At 41.7% G+C, this 20,949-nt stretch overlaps 2 protein-coding genes and 1 pseudogene across 15 annotated transcripts in view; 2 read left to right on the plus strand and 1 right to left on the minus strand.

Moving 5' to 3' along the window:
• MILR1 (mast cell immunoglobulin like receptor 1) overlaps positions 1-13,258 on the plus strand; it is a 44,836-nt gene extending 31,578 nt beyond the window's left edge. For 11 of the 12 annotated variants that reach the window (XR_013407074.1, XR_013407073.1, XR_001440533.3 and 8 more), the window contains one exon: positions 286-1,237. Coding sequence is in view for 1 of the 12 variants with exons in the window: in XM_077972518.1 (XP_077828644.1) it covers positions 286-323 (38 nt within the window). In the remaining 11 variants the exon portion in view is untranslated. Of the gene's footprint in view, positions 1-285; positions 1,238-13,201 lie in introns of those variants that run through there. The other variant, XM_077972514.1, reaches the window with a different exon arrangement.
• On the minus strand, positions 623-20,342 carry POLG2 (DNA polymerase gamma 2, accessory subunit). 2 transcript variants are annotated; one of them, XM_015120114.3, is made up of 8 exons: positions 19,697-20,342; positions 16,144-16,270; positions 15,916-16,021; positions 14,055-14,228; positions 8,599-8,739; positions 5,714-5,794; positions 3,161-3,261; positions 623-826 (listed from the first exon to the last, which is right to left on the minus strand). In XM_015120114.3, exons 1-8 carry the CDS (start codon positions 20,256-20,258, stop codon positions 661-663), a joined length of 1,458 nt encoding a protein of 485 aa, XP_014975600.3. In that variant the 5' UTR covers positions 20,259-20,342; the 3' UTR covers positions 623-660. The 2 variants fall into 2 exon arrangements, with proteins under 2 accessions (XP_014975600.3, XP_077828637.1); XM_077972511.1 differs by lacking the exon at positions 623-826 and adding an exon at positions 1,455-1,738.
• On the plus strand, positions 14,635-15,450 carry LOC106994093 (ATP synthase F(0) complex subunit f, mitochondrial pseudogene; annotated as a pseudogene). The gene has a single exon (XR_013407076.1). The product of XR_013407076.1 is annotated as an ATP synthase F(0) complex subunit f, mitochondrial pseudogene (transcript).
• Positions 20,343-20,949: the final 607 nt, after the last annotated feature.

Genomic DNA, 20,949 nt, shown 5'->3' on the forward strand with positions numbered 1-20,949 from the left:
AGATGTGGCAGATTCCATAGAGACCTTTCCCTTCCTGGTAACAAAGCCCATTTCTGAGAGAGGAAGATACTATCGCAGCCTCAAGGAATAAATTGTTTGATCTAAATCATTTTCATTCCCTTGGATAGTGATTTGTCTAGAAATCATCATTTGACTTAGTTCTGACCAAAGAGATGTAAAGACATCTTCCAACTGGGATGTCTGGAAAAGTTTTTACTTTCCTAATTTAAAAGGGAAGAGTCTTGGCTGACTAGCTCTTGTCTCTTTAACTTTTCTCCTAACTAGATACACAGCCACCTATGATCCTGAAGCGACAATTATGAAGATAAACACCAGCGTACGAAAAGATGGCAGAACAGAAAGGAAGTGCCTGGGTCCCTAACTATAGGAACAGTAATACTCGCTTTGGACAGTCTACCCTGTAGAGTTCTTGTATATGAGAAAAACAAACCCCAATTTGCTTAATCCAGTATAGATTTTTGTTTCTTGTAGCTGAACATATTCCTGATACAATGAAAGACATCAAAAATATAAACACTGAATGAAAGCAAGCACCACAAATGTCCACTTCATAAGTGCAAAGGGGCTAGAAATGAATCTGAGTGAACATAAGACAACCAAATTAGGAAAGAAGAATATTTATTATACAAATATAAAAATCTATACATTCTTAGCTGATGATATATACTTAATCAAAAAGTCTTTTAATTTGGATATATGCATCATTTCCTTCATTGTCGTGTCTCTGCTTCTCAGATGTATTAATCCATTCTCCAAAGTAGTTTCAGTGATCAAAACTGTGAAGAGGATACTCATTTCATCATACCTAAGAACAAAGTAGTTAAACAGACACATGAGCACAAATGTAAATGATAAATTCCTCCACGTTGCCAGCTGTCATGCCAGTGTCCATGCACTCTCAAGAGTCACAAACTCAGTCAGGGCTTGAGGGTGATCAAAAAAACCCAACATTTGTAAAGTTCTGAATCGTATTTAAAGTAAAATTTTCAGACAGTTTCTAACTTATTGCTAGAGCTGAAAAGTCATAAAATAAAATCAAATCTGAGAATAAACACTGGTACCTCAACACATCATTTGGGCATTTGGGGTGATAACACAGATGAACCTCATAATCTCCGCCTTTTGGTTCTTGGACGCAATCCTAGAACAATTATTTTAGACGGAAGTCTCTTACAATAAACAATATTATAATAAAGATGCAATTTGGTATAACAAATTATACCAAAATCATGTTTCATTTATTACTGAGTATGCTAGCTTATAGCTTCTAGTTCAGTAATAACCAAACAGACAGACGCATGGCTGACCTTCTGTATGCTTACCAAGTCACACTATCTCATTACTGTTTATTTCTTTTGTAGGACTTCATCAGAAACTTTTTATTTCTCTGTTTGTTTATTGTCTATTTTGTCCTCCTAGAACATAAGCTTAACAAGAACAGTATGGCCAGGCGTGGTGGCTCATGCCTGTAATCTCAGCACTTTGGGAGGCCGAGGTGGGCGGATCACGAGGTCAGGAGTTCGAGACCAGCCTGGCCAACATAGTGAAACCCCATCTCTATTAAAACTACAAAAAATTAGCTGGGCATGGGGTGCCTGTAATCTCAGCTACTAGGGAGGCTGAGGCAGGAGAATCGCTTGAACCCGGGAGGCAGAGGTTGCAGTGAGCCGAGATCACACCATTGCACTCCAGCCCGGGAGACAGTGTGAGACTCTGTCTAAAAAAAAAAAAAAAAAAAAAGAATAGTAAATTTTTCTATCTTGTTCACTACTATATCAAAGTGCATAAAATATAGTAGGTGCTTAATAATATTTTCATAAAAATATCCTCGGACAATAAAACCTTTACCATATAAAGAACAACTGCAACTTGATAATGTCCACATGGCTCAAAGTATAAGATTTTAGAACCTGAGAGGACAAGAAAGTTCAAGTGCTGCCCCTTCATTTTATACATAATAAAACCATTAGATGCTCTAATTATAGAGCATCTATAATCATCTTTTCTTTGGACATCATCTGAAAGGTGTATTTTTTTTCTTTTTTGAGAAGGAGTCTTGCTCTGTTGCACAGGATGGAGTGCAGTGGCTCGATCTCAGCTCACTGCAACCTCTGCCTCCTGGGTTCAAGCAATTCTCCTGCCTCAGCCTCCCAAGTAGCTAGGACTACAGGCACAAGCCACCATCGTTGGGTAATTTTTTGTATTTTTAGTAGAGACGGTGTTTCGCTATGTTGGCCAGGTTGGTCTTGAACTCCTGACCTCAGGTGATCCGCCCACCTCGACCTCCCAAAGTGCTGGGATTACAGGTGTGAGCCACTACGCCTGGCCTGGAAGGTGTATTTTAACAAATTTTCAGAGAACTTAAGATCAAAACACCATGCTTCACAACTTTTCACCCAAAAGATACACATTCAACGCAAAAAGTTTTAAAAATATAACAAGAATGGATTATTTAAAAACAACAATTAATGAGATAGCATGGGGTGAGACTAGACACAGAGAGCTCAATTAGGAGATGATTTCAATAATCCAGGCAAGAGATATTGTTGACTCTAGCTTGGGTAGTGGCAGCGAAGACAGAGATGGATTTGAGATACATTTAGAAGGCAAGCTTACAGCATTTGGTGATGGACTAGATATAGAGTATAAGGAAGAGGGAGGAGTTAAGGATGACAGCCAGTTTCTCTGTCTTGAGCAATTGGATGAACAGAGGTGCCAATCCCTTAGAAGACTAGAATAGACTATCCCTCCAGAATAGAATTCCTTTCCACTCAGTCTCAGAATGGACCACAATGCCAGCAAAGACAGGCATTCCACTCATATTCCTTTAGTCTTGATTCAACACATGCTGTCTACATACATACTTTCATCCATAAGTGGATAAGCTGAGGTATACAAACTTCATGCCATTAAGTCTTGGAACTGCACATGGCATGTGCTCAAACACACTTTGCTGAATCCTGTTCCCTGCTGTAGCAATGAACTAAGTATACATAGTTCTGTAAAAAGGGAAGTGAGGAATAATTTAAAATTGTATTTTATATATAAATTTAGAAGAGATTTGTTTCTGTAATTCATAAAGAAACATAATCAAAAACTGTTGAAGAAATACACTCTTTAATGATAATACAATTCTTACTTTGAATAAAGTTGTTCCAATGAGGACTGCATAGTTTCCAAATAACCAGGCCACACAGAAATTCCATTTTCTAGTAACTCATTAAACAGCCCTTGACAAACCTAGAAAGAAATAGAAAAACTTCAAATATGAAAGAAATAATGGTAGTTAGAGTGATTATCCTATTTTTGTGAAGCCACAGATCACCCTCTTCAATCTCTAAAATGGGTATGTTTCTTTATGTGATGTTAATGTTTATAACTTCCATATCATATACTTCATAAATTGTATACTTCTGAAAATGAAGTAAGCATTGCAAAGCTGAGTACTAAATGCCAATCTTCTGAGAAATCTGTATGCCAAATAAGAATTTTTATTATCATCATTCAAAACACAAAATCAAAACAGATTCTGTCAGAAAAAAAAACCAGGAGATGCAAAGGGCTGTATGAACTCAGAGCCCTCATCTGAGAGGTAAGACCTGAGCCCTAGGTTATACCACCAAGTCAGGAAGAGGAAGAAGAGCCAGGAAAGAAAAAGGATGAGGAAAAGGAGAGGAGTACTCCAGAAGCCAACCATGGAAAATGTTTCGAGACTGATCAACCAATTTCACATGAATGCTGGAGACAAAAGCTTGACTGGAAATACAGAAGTAATGATGAATAAATGACATAGTAAACTTTACTGTTTTCTTAACAAGCAATAGGGAAGCAAAACAAAGCATAATTTAAAACTCCCTTAACAGTCTAGCACCAACAGTCCAGAGCAGGGTTCCTTACCCTGGCACTGCTGACCCAGGGTGTTTAGCAGCATTCCTGGCCTCCAGGAGAGGCCCGCAGCACCCTCCCACTCTTAGGACAACCACAAATCTCTCCAGACATTACTAAATGGTGACTGAGCTACATCACCCTAGGAGTTTCCTAGCTGTAAGTGCATTAGGGAGGCTGCCATACCCTGGGAGAAAATGTGGGACATAAGCCAGTATCTTCTTTGAGTTCACTATCTCCCATCTTCCCAGACCTCTCCACAGAAGCCAGGGTCAGAAAGCTGAGGGACTCTCAAAGTCTTTAAATCGTTTTAGTGTCCACGTTCACGTCTGGACTGGGTCTCAATTACCCAGACAGAAATGATGACTGCTGAAGAAGTCTGTGGAACGAAATGAAAGCCATCCCCCATGGCTTTTCTTAAGAGTATTTAATCATCAGAACAAATTAGAAAAATCAAATTATATATCTAGAATATTTGAATATAGTCAGTTATCAAAAGCGTTAAGTTCAAAGGGGAAAGGCTAGGCATCGTGGCTCACGCCTGTAATCCCAGCACGTTGGGAGGCCGAGGTGGGTGGATCACTTGAAGTCAGGAGTTAGAGACCAGCCTGGCCAACATGATGAAACCCTGTCTCTACTAAAAATACTAAAAAATTAGCCAGGTGTGGTCACCTGTAATCCTATCTACTAGGGAGGCTGAGGCAGGAGAATTGCTTGAACCTGGGAGGCAGAGTTTGCAGTGAGCCGAGATCGTGCCACTGCACTCCAGCCTGGGTGACAGAGCGAGACTCTGTCTCAAAAAAAAAAAGTTCAAAGAGGAAAGAAATAATTCACTAACATCTGTACAAATATTTTAATTACTATGTCTACTCACGCACTAAAAAAATGAAACTATGGACATGAACAGCAAACCCACTGAATTATATTCAGCTTCTTTAACACACTTCAAAATTATATATAATCACAGTACTTACCCACAGTTCATTATTTAATTAAAGGTTTTTTGTTTTTTTCCCTGAAACAGGGTCTTGCTCTGTCACCCAGGCTGGCGTGCAGTGGTGCGATCTCAGCTCACTGCAACCTCCACCTCCCAGGTTCAAGTGATTCTTGTGCCTCAGCCTCCTGAATAGCTGGAATTACAGGCACACACCACTATGCCCAGCTAATTTTTGTATTTTTAGTAGAGACCAGGTTTTGCCATGTTGGCCAGGCAAATTAAAACTTTTTTTTTTTTTTGAGACGGAGTCTGTTGCCCAGGCTGGAGAGCAGTGGTGTGATCTCAGCTTACTGCATCCTCTGCCACCCGGGTTCAAGTGATTCTCCTGCCTTAGCCTCCTGAGTAGCTGGGATTACAGGTGAGCGCCACTACACCCAGCTAATTTTTGTATTTTTAGTAGATGGGGTTTCACCACCTTGGCCAGGATGGTCTCCATCTCCTGACCTCGTGATCCGCCCGCTTTGGCCTCCCCAAGTGCTGGGATTACAGGCGTAAGCCACTGCACGCGGCCTAAAACATTTTAAAAAGCAAATGAATCAAAATAAAATTTTAAATGGCAAGCTATCAAGTTTAGAGTAATGGTTAGGTTGAGCATCCCTAATCAGAAAACCCAAAATCCAAAATGCTCCAAAACCTGAAACCTTGAGTTCAAAGGAAATGCTCATCAGAACATTTAAGATTTTGGATTTTTGGATTAGAGATGCAAATATACCAAAAAAATCCGAGATCCAAAACGGTCCTGGTCCAAAGTGTTTTGGGTAATACTCAACCTGTAATTAAAATCATGACATTTAAACTCATTTAACTCACCTGTCTTAGTTCCAATGTGGGGCCTCTTCCTACATCCAAAGCAACCTTAATAGGGGCTAAACAAGGGTGAAGTTTAAGTACCTAAGGCAATTAAATGGGGGAAGGAGAAGACAGGAAAGGGGGAAAAAGCATAGTTTGTTTAAATATAACAAAAGTTTAAATATAACACAAGTATTAACAAACACAGTTTCTTAACAGTTACAATTTTGTGTGTGAAAACAGAAGTTAGCTGAGGTCATAAAAACACCATGTAATAACACACTCAGCTGAGGTCATAAAAACACCATGTAATAACACACTCAGCTGCCCTCCAGATCTCTCCACTTAGATGTTTGACAGAAAGAAATTAAATTGGCCAGGCATGGTGGTGCATGCCTGTAACGCCACACTTTGGGAGGCTGAGGCAGGTGCATTTCTTGAGCTCAGGAGTTCGAGACCAGCCTGGGCAACACGGTGAAAGCTTCTCTCTACCAAAAAAACAAAAAAAAATTATCTGGGTGTGGCACACACCAGTAGTCCCAGCCACCTTAGGTGGCTAAGGTGGGAAGAATGCTTGACCTGGGAGGTCAAGGTTGCAGTGAGTCCAAGATCGTGCCACTGCATTCCAGTCTGGGGGACAGAGTGAGATCCTGTCTCAAAAACAAAAAACAAAAAACAAAAAACAAAAAAAAACAAAAAACAAAACAAAAAACCACAAAGAAATTAACTTGAGACCCTCCCATTTTCTGACAACTCCCTCAGTCAAAATGCTTCTTCCAAGCATCACTTTGGACCCTACCAGCCAGGGCCACGTGGGTTAGCATTTCAACTCTCTCTCTTGTCAAAACCTACTGTTCCTCTCTTTTTATATATATTTTTTTCAATTAAAAAATTAATTTTTTTTTTTCCCAGACAGGGTCTGGCTCTGTTGCCCAGGCTAGAATGCTCCACTCACTGCCTCACTGCAACCCCCGTCTCTGGGCTCAAGCCGTCCTCCCACTTCAGCCTCCTAAGTAGCAGGGACTACAGGTGCACACCACCATGCCCAGCTAGTTTTTAGTATTTTTTTTTGTAGAGACAAAGTTTTGCCATGTTGCCCAGACAGACTGGTCTCCAACTCCTGACCTGAATGATCCACCCACCTTGGCTTCCCAAAGTGCTGGGATTACAGGCGTGAGCCATTCAGCCCAGCCTGCTCTTCTCATTCATTAATTCATCCAACAAACATTTTAATGCCTCTGATACCAGGAACAGTTCCAGGTGCTAGGGGCAAAAATCTCTGTCTCTCGTGGCAGGGAGAAACAGACAATAAAAAGAAGTAAATAATATATGTGAAGGTGGTAGGTGCTAAAAAAGGAAGAAGATGGAACATGCTGGCAAGGGGCAGGCTGGGGGAGGTTTTCAGCAACTTTAAGGTGGTCAGAGAAGGTCCTTTTCCTATGGTGACACTTGAGAGGACACTTGAAAGGAGGTGGGGGGACAAGACGTGGATGATGGAGAAAGAGCACTCTAGGCAATGGGGAATACAAATGACAGGGCTCTGAGCTGGCAGCATCTCTGGCATGTTCTAGAAATAGCAAGGTCAGTGCTGTTGGAGCAGACTGAGTGAGGTGGAGAATAGCGGATCAAAAAGAGGGCTTCGGTTTTTCCTGAGTGAGATGAGAAGCTTTCCCGGAGGGCTCTGAGCAGAGGAGCAACACAACATGCACCTTTGAACAGAGCCACTCTATCGGGAGAGGAGGGGTGGCGGTGGCTTATAGCAGGGTGGTAGCAGGGGACAGGCTAGGAAGTGGTCAGACTCAGGATATGTTTTGAAGTTAGAGTCAAACAGGATTTGCTGACGGTTTGGAAGTGGAGTATAAGAAAAATAAAGGATTCTTTTCTTTATTAGCTACATACCCATCCCCCAGAACAATTTCTATAATCAGACTTCTCCATGGCTATAGCAGGCTAAATGAACACTGTATAAATTACTTAACTAAGCAGAGTGGTTTCCTACAAACTCATGGTTTCCAATCCCAGCTGAACACTCAACTCAACATTACTTGTTAAAACTTTTGATTTGGGGCAGCTTCCTTTTATCTTCAAAGGGTATATGACTATTCCCCACTCGTGCCATTTAAACCCCCACACTCTTCCACCTTTAAACTAATAGTGCCTCCTAAATCCCTGAGAAAATGGAGGGTATCAGTAAAATGTCCTTCAAAGGCCAAAAAGCCCAGTAGCCTTTTTATTATCTCACTATCCTTTTTTTCTTCCCTGCTGTTTCAAATAACTCCTTTTCAAGACACATTCCTCTACTTGGGCTCTTGATCCCATCCTGACCCCTCCTGTTTCCTTCATCTTGCCCCATTAGTCATTTATTTTCTCTCCTGTAACTTCAACTTCTCCTCTCAATTTTCTTTGATCCATAAAAATGCTCCAAGTGCACGTTCATGCACTAAAATCAGCCTTTCCAGGCCCACATCTAGCTCCTCTGATCCAGCGACCAGCCATGTGGCACGAGACCAGAAGCCAGATACCCGGGGGCAGAGAGGTCAACAGCACTGGTGTCCCTGATCCGGGTCTTTCTTCCTCCTATGTACCAATGCTTCAGCTTCTGATACAAATGGAAGCCACCAATGGAAAGGTTCAGGGGCTAGGAGTCACAGAGACAGCTGTCTGTTCACAATTAAACAGAAATGCCTTTGGGAATACTTATTAGGGATGCCTTGTTCTATTCTGTGAGAACCTGATTCTTATTCCTGTGGCCAGATTCTAAAAAAACTAAAAAATACTTAGACTACATGCACTAAATTTATTATTCACAGTTTATGTTAGAAACCAAGCACACTAACATTAAGAAAAAAACCACCACCCCCCATATTTTTAGTTTCCCAAGCCTATCTCTAAAACATCAACAGCACCTTTCTATGAAGATTTTTCTTTCTTGTAAAGGAGTTCTCCGTCAGCTGGAGAGCATCATAGAGGTAGGCCAGCATGCCTCGGTCTAGATCCCCATTTACAGACAGCACACAAGGAACCACATTTTTTCGTCCATCTCGGCCCTTCACAGAAAAACAGAAGAAAAATAAAGAATCATTTCACAGAACTTTTTTTTTTTTTTTTTTTTTTCCTGAGACGGAGTCTCACTCTGTTGCCTGGCCAGGCTGGAGTGCAGTGGTGCAATCTCAGCTCACTGCAACGTCCACCTCCCAGGTTCAAGTGATTCTCCTGCCTCAGCCTCCCGAGTACATATTTTAGACTTACACAATCGGAATACAAAAGTAAAGTTTCATTTTACAAAGCACCCACTCTGTACCAGGCCCGTGGTAGGCACTGGGCCCAAGAAGATGATAAAGATGCATTCTCTGCTCTCAGTGAGTCCAGTGTTTCATCAGCGAGGCCCAAATGTGAATTTTAAAACTATGGTGCTTGGTTGGGCTCTATCCCAGAGATTCTGAACGAACTCAACTGAAGTGGGACCTAGGCATCAATTTTTTCAACAGCCCTACAGACTATTTATTTAATGCTTCTGAGGTAAGAGTTAGTATTCAGAAAGGTAACCCTTTTTTTTTTTTTTTTTTTTTTTTAAATACAGCCGGAGTCTCGCTCTGTCACCCAGGCTGGAGTGCAATGGCGTGATCTCACCTCACTGCCAACCTCCGCCACCCGGTTTCAAGTGATTCTCTTGCCTCAGTCTCCTGAGTAGCTAGGACTACAGGCGCAAACCACCATGTCCGGCTAATTTTTTTTCTATTTTTAGTAGAGACAGGGTTTCACCATATTGGCCAGGTTATTCTCAAACTCCTCAGCTCAGGTGATCCACCCACCTCAGCCTCCCAAAGTGCTGGGATTACAGGTGTGAACCACTGTGCCCGGCCTAGAAAGGTAACACTACAAGTAAAAATTGTTCCCTGATTATTCATAAAGTTCAGAAGAGGCCTTAGGGAAAAAAATGGTGTGCTTTAGGGAAAGGGATTTGGAGTATAATTTTCTGAAATGTAAAGTTTTTTTTTTTTTTTTTTTTTTTTTGAGACGGAGTCTCGCTCTGTCGCCCAGGCTGGAGTGCAGTGGCTGGATCTCAGCTCACTGCAAGCTCCGCTTCCCGGGTTTACGCCATTCTCCTGCCTCAGCCTCCCGAGTAGCTGGGACTACAGGCGCCCGCCACCTCGCCCGGTTAGTTTTTTGTATTTTTAGTAGAGACGGGGTTTCACCATGTTAGCCAGGATGGTCTCGATCTCCTGACCTTGTGATCCACCCATCTCGGCCTCCCAAAGTGCTGGGATTACAGGCTTGAGCCACCGCGCCCGGCCTAGTAAAGTTATTTTCATAAAAAAAAATCTTTTAAAAACTTACTTTTTGCATTAAAGCCATAATTATGAAAATAAACTACATCATAGTACATGATATGAATTAAGTATTGATAAACAGACTTACTTCTCTAAATTAAAGAGGAATCATTTCAAATTTCTTAAAAATTTCAATCCTAGAAATTTTTTAAGTTTTGGATAAAAACAGTTGCACTTTCATCTTTCTTTTTTTGTAAATCATTATTCACCTGGATATTCATGTAATTTTTAAAAATACTTAAATAACCACCTTTGGCTAGAGTCACAGAACAAAAAAAAAAAAAAAAAAAGAAAAGAAAAAGAGAAAAGCCCACAAATTTAAATCCTCAGCTTCTGTTAATTATTCATGATCACCCAGTCTTCATTAATACATATATATACTGACATTTTAAACCTATTTGAATTGCATATGATACTTTAAAGATTCACAAGAATTTGCCCTCAAAGGCAATAAACTTTCTGATACCTGGGACTCTATTCTACCAGTTATATTTCACACAGTTACAGAACTGATAATTAATAAGATAAACTGGGCTGGGAGCAGTGGCTCATGTCTGTAATCCCAGCACTTTGGGAGGCCACGGTGGACGAATCACTTGAGTTCAGGAGTTCGAGACCAGCCTGGCCAACATGATGAAACCCTATCTCTACTAAAAAGACAAAAATTAGCTGGGCGTGGTGGTGCATGCTTGTAGTCCCAGCTACTCGGCTGGCTGAGGCATGAGAATCACTTGAACCCAGGAGGTAAAGGTTGCAGTGAGCAGATATTGTGCCACTATACTCCAGCCTGAGTGACAGAGTGAGACTCCATCTCAAAAAAAAAAAAAAAAAAAAAAAAAAAAGGACAAACTCAAGTATTGACAGATTCTGTGGTGTGATATGAATCAAACAAAATCTAAATCTGAATCTTTAAGTATGAAGAATGCTTTAGGCTGGGCACAGTGACTCACTCCTATAATCCCAGCACTCTGGGAGGCCAGGGCAGGAGGATCACTTGAGCCCAGGAGTTTGAGACCAGCCTGGGCAACATGGCAAGATCCCATCTCTATTTAAAACAAACAAACAAAAAACTGTTTAATGTTTTCTAATTTTTTGAAAATTGGATATCCAACAATGTCAGGATATCTGGTGGCAACTCTTCTACCAATATCTGATTTCTCACACCATCCAGAACAAATTATTTTCTATCCTAACTGTTGTTCAGCCTTTATTGGTCTGCTTCACTGTTCTCTAAAAAATATATTTGGACATTAACTATAAAATCAACTAAAAACATATACAAAACGGCCTAAGAGGCTGGGTGCAGTGGTTCACGCCTATAATCTCAGCACTTTGGGAGGCTGAGGCAGGAGGATCGCTTGAGCCCAGGAGTTCAAGACCAGCCTGAGCAACACAGTGAGACCCCGTCTCTATTAAATAATTTTTAGAAAGAAATGGCCTGAAAAACATTTCAAGAAAGCGTACTAAATGACAGAAGTTCTACTTAATATTTTATAACATGGTCAACTAATGATGAATAATTTTGTGAACTTTGGAAACAGAAAAGGAACAGTGTCATGGAAGAAAAAATTTCTGCAATAGGAAAACTCTTCATTAGTGAAAATGATACCAATAAAAGAACAAAATAATCTGGGCTTGGTGGCTACACATGTAATCTTAGCACTTAGAAAGGCAGAGGCAGGAGGACGGCTTGAGCCCAGGAGTTCAAGACCAGACTGGGCAACATAGTGAGACTCCATTCTTCATACAAAAGAAAGAAAAAAAAAAAGAACAAAATAAGAGACTAATAGTGACAATACAAAAATCATCTTTAAATCCCTAGGCACAAGGTTGAGCTGTTCTTTAACTATGATAATTAACCAATAAGTTTCATTTGAGAGCTGAATACCCCAAAATGAAGTGTGATGGTGGTGGAGTTAAAGGAAAATGTTCACCAGTTAAGCCTTCTAGTTTTTCATTAGTTATTCATATTTAAAAACTCCAGCCTGGTCAATATGGTGAAACCCTGTCTCTACTAAACATACAAAAATTACCCGGGCGTGGTGGCGCGTGCCTGTAGTCCCAGCTACTCAGGAGGCTGAGGCAGAAGAACCACTTGAACCTGGGAATCGCGACACTGCACTCTGGCTTGGGCAACAGAGTGAGACGCCGTCTCAAAAAATAAAAAAATAAAAATTAATCTACTTTCTACTCATTATATATAAACTCCTATGTTTTTGCTATGTATTTTTTCTTTTTTTTGTTGAGACATGGTCTCATCCTGTTGTACAGGCTGGAGTGCAGTAGCACAGTCTTGGCTCACTGATGATCCTGGAACAATATATTGCTACAAAAGGTAAGGAAGTGCTCGTCAAGACAATGATGGAGATATGTCAAAAGGACACTGGCCAAGTCTAGGACAATTTGACCATCAAAATAAATAATGACAGTAACACACTGTAACCTACTGAGAAAGTAATCTGTGAATCCACACCAATATAAAAAAAAATGGGGGAGAAGGAAAAGCTCTACTCTACAGTATATTGCTGACCAGTAAATCTAGAAGGAATGATGGAATTTGGTTTAAAAAAAAAAAAAAAAAAACAAAAAAAAAAAAACGAAAGGGGAAAAAAACACCATTGGCAAATCTCATAGTACTAACTGATTTCAGCAAGAATCATCAAGGGATGCTGCAATCAGTAAGACAAAATTTGGTGACATGGCCAAACATGGTGACTCATTCCTATAATCCAAGCATTTTGGGAGGCTGAGGCAGGAGGATTGCTTCATCCCAGGAGTTTGAGACCAGCCCAGGAAACAAAGCTAGACCCCGTCTCTACAAATATTAAACAATTAGTCAGGTGCGGTGATACATGCTTGTAGTCCTAGCTACTTGGGAGGCTGAGACAGGATTGCTTGAGCTCAAGAGTTTGAGGTTGCAGTGAGCTATCACCACACCACTGTGTTTCAGCCTGAGTGATAGAGTGAAATCCTGTCTCAAAAAAAACCCTTTAAAGAAAAAAAAAAAAAAAAAAAATCACCATTTGGCAAACCTCACAGTAATAACTGATCTAGGCAAGAATCATCAATGGATGCTGCAACCAGTAAGGCAAAATTTGGTGACAAAGAAATTATCTGCATCATCTTAAAGTATCTGCCCAAGACACTTAATTAATTACTAATTTTTTTTTTTTTTTAGATGGAGTCTCACTCTGTCGCCAGGCTGGAGTACAGTGGCACGATCTTGGCTCACTACAACCTCCACCTCCCGGGTTCAAGCGATTCTCCTATCTCAGCCTCCCAAGTAGCTGGGACTATAAGGGCACGCCACCACACCCAGCTAATTTTTGTATTTTCAGTAGAGACGGGGTTTCACCATGTTGGCCAGGATGGTCTCAATCTCTTGACCTTGTGATCCTCCCACTTCAGCCTCCCAAAGTGCTAGGATTACAGGCATGAGCCACCGCGCCTGGCCATTAGTTAATTCATAAGTACAAAATATTTATTAACTTTACATTGGAGAAATCTGGTAGACACAATCTTAACTAAATGATAAAAGTTAACATCACCAGTAACACTCCTCATGACACACTGAGAAGACAGCAGCACCACTTCTGTAGTACTCCCGACAAAAATATATAAATCACGTGGAAACAGCAGACAGATCCCAGTCAAGGCATATTCTACAGACTAACTAGACTGTACTCTTCAAAAATGTCAAGGTCACGCAGGACAAGAGGAACTGTTCATTTGAAGGAGAGTAAAGGCATATGACAACTACATGAAAGATAAGATCTTGGACCTACAAAGGCCATTATTGAGATAATCAGTTCAATTTGTAGGGCTCGGTGGCAATAGTGGATTACTGTTAATTTCCTGATTTTGATGGTTGGATTGTAGTTATGTAGGTGAGTGTCTCTGCATCTGAAAAATACACAATGAAGTATTAAGGGGTCATGAAACACCATGTTTGCACCTTATTCGCAAATGGTTCAGAAATGATTATAGAGAATCTGGGTAAAAAATACATAGGAGCTCGAGGTAAAACATACATGTAATTTAGATACGTTGCCAGGATACATGTGTAAAAGTTCTTGATCTCCTAGGTTCCACAGGGTTTCTATCGGCTCCTTTCCCCAGGGAAAACTGTAGTAAAGTTTGTTTCCTTTCCTGCCTTCTTCATCCTGACAGTCACTGCTGCTGAAGTTAGATGGACTCATGGCAAACTGGAAAAGAAAATTTAAGTTTGTCTTAACATATAAATACATGCTAATTTAACCCTACTCCCATAATTATCTGTAAGAATTTAAATTGATACTTTTTAATTCAGCAAATGTGTGAAACTAGTCAAGTACTGAAAACAAATTTTAAAACATATTCTAATTTAGTTTTTTTTTTTTTTTTTTTTTGAGATGTGTCTCATTCTGTTGCCCAGGTTAGAGTGCAGTGGCTATTCACAGGTGCAATCATAGCTCACTGCTGCCTCCTACTGCTGGCCTCAAGCAATCCTCCTGCCTTAGGATTCAGAGTAGCTGGGACCACAGGTTGCTGAAATTTAATTTTTAAAAAGTGAAAATACTGGCTGGGCTCAGTGGCTCACGTCTGTTATCCCAGCTCTTTGGGAGGCCGAGGCAGGGGGATCACTTGAGCTTAGGACTTCAAGACCAGCCTGGGCAACAGAGCAAGACTTCATCTCTACAAATAATAAAAGAAGTTGCAGTGAGTTGTGACTGTGCAACTGCACTCCAGCCTGGGCCAAAGAGTGAGATTATGTCTCTAAAAAAATGAAGATGGCGTCAGTTGTACCAGTGAAGGACGAGACACTTCTGGAGGTCAAACTAGGGGAGCTGCCAAGGTGGATCTTGATGTGGGACTTCAGCCCTAGTGGCACTGCTGGAGCGTTTCGAAGAAGTTACTACTGGTACTACAACAAGTACATCAACATGAAGAAGGGGAGCATCTCAGGGTTTACCACGGTGCTGGCAGCCTACATGCTCTTCATCTACTGCCTTTCCTACAATGAGCTCAAGCACGAGTGGCTACGCAAGTACCCTGAAGAAGACACACTCTGTACTCCCCCAACAACCTTCTTGGCCAGAGCCCCTCCATAAGGAACACAATCTCGATTGTTGCTGAATCCTTTCATATCCTAATGGGAATTAACCTCCAAATATAAGATGACTGGTACTTGTGGAAAAAAAAACAATAACAAAAACAGACAACAAAAATAAAAGTGAAAATACTGAGTATATTGCTTAAAGTATTGTTTTTTAGTAGGAAAGAACTACAGAGAAAAAACTGTTGATGTTATCCAGCCTTTTTATGGCCAATGAGGAAGAGGGGATGTTAACTATGAACTAAACTGGGATAAAGAAGAAAGTAACAGATAGTCCAGTCCTCATTCTCACCCTTCTGTGAAGTTCTTGATGACTCGTGATTATTCCATACAGTTTAAATGGGTATTTGGGGATGTTTGAGTCGGGAAATGGTAACATAACACATGGCGAGATAAAAATGCTTACTTCAACTCTTTTCTTCAGTGAGTACTAAAACTTGATTATCAATTACAGAGCCATTTTGACTAATATGGAAAGTTCATGGAGGTAGGTAGGAAAAGCTGAAGCTGTGACAATGGTCAAGAGTCAAACTCTACATCAGCCAGAAATGCTAGCTAAGGGCTTTGAATTTCACCTTATACAGAAAGGCTAATCAACAAACACATCTGAGTCCAACAAATGTTTTTACCAAAGTAACTTTGTAATCTGGAACAATGAAAACCATTACAAAGAGGTTTTTTATTTGTATAACATATTAATAGCTACATACATCAAATAAAATTTCATGTATGTCAGAAGAATTACCACTGATACATTATGACAGTTCATTAACTATTAAAGTTTATTGTTGCAGTACCTTTCTCCACCACTGGAGTCGATGACGTAACCAGAAATCAAGCCATTGGTTTGAAGTTCTCGCAGGAGTAAACCATACTAATGAAGCTTCAGTCTTCTCACCAATTCTTTAGATATAAAAAATATCACGAAGTTAGCTTATCTGAAAATTATATAATCTATCCCAAGTGGAAATGACTGGTTTTTGACTATTTAAATACAAGGCCAAGTTATTTGCCACTTTTTATACCTTTTAACACCATTTGGTATCTGCTTAGTGTCAAAAACAGGATGAAAACACACTCCAATCTGAGCAAGGCCATAAGGTAGCCTCTTGTTTACCAGATCCAGGCAATTAACATAGTGTTCCAAGGCACCTGTCAAAACATAAATCATTGTATACATCTAGTCCACAAACCCAAATCACTTTTGTCAATAGATACATCAATAGTAGTAATAATGTTAACACAGCAGTACAAGTATCATGGAGCTATAAAGACAGATCTTGGCAGGGCTCGATGGCTCATGCCTATAATCCCAGCACTCTGGGAGGTCGAGGTGGGCAGATTGCTTGAGCTCAGGAGTTCTGAGACCAGACTGGGCAACACAGCAAAACCTCATCTCTAAAAATATACAAAAATAAGCCAGGCATGATGGTGTGTGCCTTGTAGTTCCAGCTACTCGGAAAGCTGGTAGGTGGATCACTTTAGCCTGGGAGGCCAAGGTTGCCGTGAGCTGGGATGGTGCCACTGTGCTCCAGCCTGAGTAACAGAGTGAGACTCTGTCGATCACCACTTAATTCTAGGTAGTTTCACCCCGACTTTTTTTTTTTTTTTTTTTCAGAGACAGAGTCTCGCTCTGTCGCCCAGGCTGGAGTGCAGTGGCCGGATCTCAACTCACTGCAAGCTCCGCCTCCCGGGTTCACGCCATTCTCCTGCCTCAGCCTCCCGAGCAGCTGGGACTACAGGCGCCCTCCACCTCGCCCGGCTAGTTTTTTGTATTTTTTAGTAGAGACGGGGTTTCACCGGGTTAGCCAGGATGGTCTCGATCTCCTGACCTTGTGATCCGCCCGTCTCGACCTCCCAAAGTGCTGGGATTACAGGCTTGAGCCACCGCGCCCGGCCCCGACTTTTTAGTTTGAAGTTTTCTTTTCTTTTTTTTTTCTGAGATGGAGTCTCGCTCTGTCGCCCAGGCTGGAGTGCAGTGGCGTGGTCTCGGCTCATTGCAGCCTCCGCCTTCCGGGTTCATGCCATTCTCCTGCCTCAGCCTCCCTAGTAGCTGGGACTACAGGCGCCCGCCACCATGCCCAGCTAATTTTTTTTGTATTTTTAGTAGAGACGGGGTTTCACCGTGTTAGCCAGGATGGGCTCCATCTCCTGACCTCGTGATCTGCCCACCTCAGCCTCCCAAAGTGTTGGGATTACAGGCATGAGCCACCTTGCCCAGCGAAGATTTTCAAATCTACAAGAAAGTTGAAAAAATAATAAACATCCATATAGAGTGAACACTTGTATACCCTTTACCTAGATTCATCAATTATCAATATTTTGCTACATTTTTTTTCTTGTTCACTCCCAAATACTGCAGCATGCATCTTCTAAAAATAAAAATATTTCCTATATACCATTATACCACCATAAAAAGTAAACCATAATACCACAATATAATCTAACATATGGCAGATATTTTATTTGTTCCAATTTTCACCCCAAATATCTTTTACTGTTCTGTTTCTTTCCAATTAAGATTCATGTATGGCATTCTGAGTAGGTTTCTTTCATCTCTTTGAATCTAGAACATTTCCCCTGACTCCTTTCCCCCTTAATTTTGCTATTAATGACACTAACTTTTGAGTCCAGTTTAGTCACAGATTATCCCACATTTGGAATTTGTCTGATTGTTTCCTTATGATTTCTGCTAATCATTTTTAGCAAAATACTACATAGTAGATGTGTGTATCTTATTGCATAATAACAGGAGGAACATGTTATCAAGTTATTCCACTACTGATGACACCAAATTTGATTACTTGGTTAAGGTAGTAAATATCCCCTCCCCAATAATATCCTGCTCCCCAACAGTATTTCACCCAATATTTTAGAATCCATTGATGACTGTTGCTTGAATCAATTGTATCAGGGATTGCAATATTAAGAAATGGTGAATTTTCTAATGTATCTTTCCTTCTACATTTATTCCATAGCTTCTGTAAAAACACAAGCTTTCTCTACCTCTTCCCCACACTCCCGACCTCTAGGCTCAATTATTTGTTTTTGATTAATACTATGGACTCTTAGATTTTAATCAATGTGTTATGATCCATTATCATTAATATGTATCTTAATGTTCAATTTGTCCTAGACGTAGCCAGTGACAACCCTTCTCAAGTCAGCATCTGTGACCTTTTGATATGACCCATTAGTCTTCAAGCAATTCTTTGCTTTTTAGCACCATAAAGTGTTTCAAACTCACCTTGTACTTCCCCTAACCCCAGAACTGGAATCAGCCATTTCTCCCAGTACTGGTTCACCTTAGACAAGATCTGGGCACTAGGTGTGCTCATTGCTACGGAGGGACATTGCTTCTAGGAACATTCAATGAAGAAAGTTAGGAAATATATTTTTAAAAACCATAAGGTTAGGCAGTGTGGCTCACACTTGTAATCCCAGCACTTTGGGAGGCCAAGACGGACAGATTGCTTGAGCTCAGGAGTTCAAGACCAGCCTGGACAACATGGCAAAACCTCATCTCTACGAAAAACACAAAAATTAGCTGGGTGTGGTGGCATGCGCCTGTAGTCCCAGCTACTTGGGAGGCTGAGGTGGGAGGTTCACTTGAGCCTCAGAGGTTGAGGCTGCAGTGAGCCATGATCACACCACTGCACTACTGCACTCAAGTCTAGGTGACAGAGTGAGACCCATATTCGATTTTAATTTACTCATATTCAATTTTAATTTACCAATTCATATTTAACATTAGTTTATACGTACCTTCTTTTACATATTATCTCTTTTTTTACAATGAAAATCTTGGTTCCTAATAACAACTAACCCAACTATTTTTTTTTTTTTGAGACGGAGTTTTGCTCTTGTCACCCAAGCTGGAGTGCAGTGGTGTGATCTCGGCTCACTGCAACCTCTGCCTCCTGGGTTCAAGCGATTCTCCTGCCTCAACTTCCCAAGTAGCTTGTTCACTCCCAATACTGCAGCATGCATCTTCTAAAAATAAAAATATTTTTATTTTTATTTAGTTCGCCATCACGGCCGGCTAATTTTTGTCTTTTTAGTAGAGATGGGGTTTCACCATGTTGGCCAGGCTGGTCTCCAACTCCTGACCTCAGGTGATCCACCCGGCTCAGCCTTCCAAAATGCTGGGATTACAGGCGTGAGCCACTGCGCCCGGCCTGGATTTATCCTGTGATACACATGAAATAGTTTCAGAATTATAATTTCAACATTTCTACTTGGAATAAATCTAAGAAAAGTTCAAAATGTCTTTGTAGTTCCTTATGCACTTAGACTACACTGCACTAAATGACAGCACTGTGTTCAAAAGTTGCCCCGTGAAATTGAGAGCGTTTCCAGGTCCTTCGGACAGATTCTTTAAGGAACAGCAATGATTCCAAGGACCAGTTTTCTCCAGGGTAGAGCACTGTTAATATACTCGATTACTTCAAAAAGATGAGAACTAGCTAACTTCCTTTGCATGGGAATAAAGGGCCAGTTGCAATCCCCAAGATCCAGCAAGACTGCCTCGCCTTTCCACCCCACACCTGTTTTGAAGCATGAAATCGTGAAGCATACCGTGAAGAAGGTTCTCCCGTAGTTTCCCAGAAGTTTTTAATACGTTCTCAAGAAATGCTACTAGCTGTTCCTTACTCAGCTCTTTGTCTTGCAAGATTTCGCGTAGAGTTTCTGCAGAAACTAACCTGAAGGCACTGTCCCCGGGTAGCAAAGGGCCTGGTTCGTGGTGGAGAGCGTCCACCGGGAATACCTGCTCCCTGAACACCACCACCGAGGTCCACCATTCTGCGGCGAGGTTCTTCCGCAACTCTACGCCCAAGGGTCCAAAGCCGGGGTGGCACCCACTCAGAAGAGAATCCCGGCTAAGCTGCTGCTTGCTTCCACTTAGGAAATGCCTTCTCTGACAGATCTCTAACAGCGCCTCGCTTCCCTCTCCAGACCCGGGGGCTTCTGGGTGCTCGCCGTTCCCCTCGAGCTCCGCGTGCGACCTCAGGTGTCCTCCTTGGGGGCTACTCCTTTCCGTCAACAGCTCCGGCTGCCCCGCATCTACTCGACCCCCAAATCCAGACAACAGGCACCTGCAGACCTTATGGCAGGCCCTGACGGCAACACGAGCGCGCATCTCCCTCCGAAGTTAAAGAGCACGCTCTCCCATCACTCAGCGTATCCCAACAAGCCGCCACCACCGTTAACAGAATCCGGGCAGGCCAGGGCGCAGGCGCAACGGAGGTGAGCGTGCTTGCGGGCGGCAGGCCCCACCCCGGAAGCGCATCTCTGCGTTCCGGCGGCTGCCTTCCCCCGCACACCATGGCGGACGCCGGCTAGGATGGTTCTTTACTAGCTTGCAGTTCGTCTCGCGCCCCTCCCGTCACATCCATCTTTTTTCTTCCTCGTAAGCACCTATAAAGGTTATTCCCACCTAGTTATAACCGTGCTGTAGCCACTTGAGTCACTTCTTTCTGCCACTGTTTGGCAGCCCAGAAAATTAAAATACACTTTTAGACTGAGGTGTAGATAGATGGTGATTTGGATAACACCAGATTTGTCATTTGGTTCCCATTTAAAGAGTTTTAGTCCTTTACGGTAGTTAAGCCCAGGCCTTAACTGTAGGCAAATGCTGCCGCCAGGTGGCCTAGGCCTAACCCCAGAGCCGTTGTCTTGACGCTTAAGCTCCCGGGGGTGCGATGGGACTTTGTGACTGAAGTAGTGGTACAGTCATTTTAAATATTGCAGTGGCTTCCAAAGGGCAGTCCTCAGCCAGCAGCATCTGCCTCACCTGGGAATGCACTAGAAATAAACCAAGGGGCCCTGAC

This window comes from Macaca mulatta, chromosome 16 (assembly GCF_049350105.2).
Source record: "Macaca mulatta isolate MMU2019108-1 chromosome 16, T2T-MMU8v2.0, whole genome shotgun sequence".
Taxonomy (NCBI): domain Eukaryota; kingdom Metazoa; phylum Chordata; class Mammalia; order Primates; family Cercopithecidae; genus Macaca; species Macaca mulatta.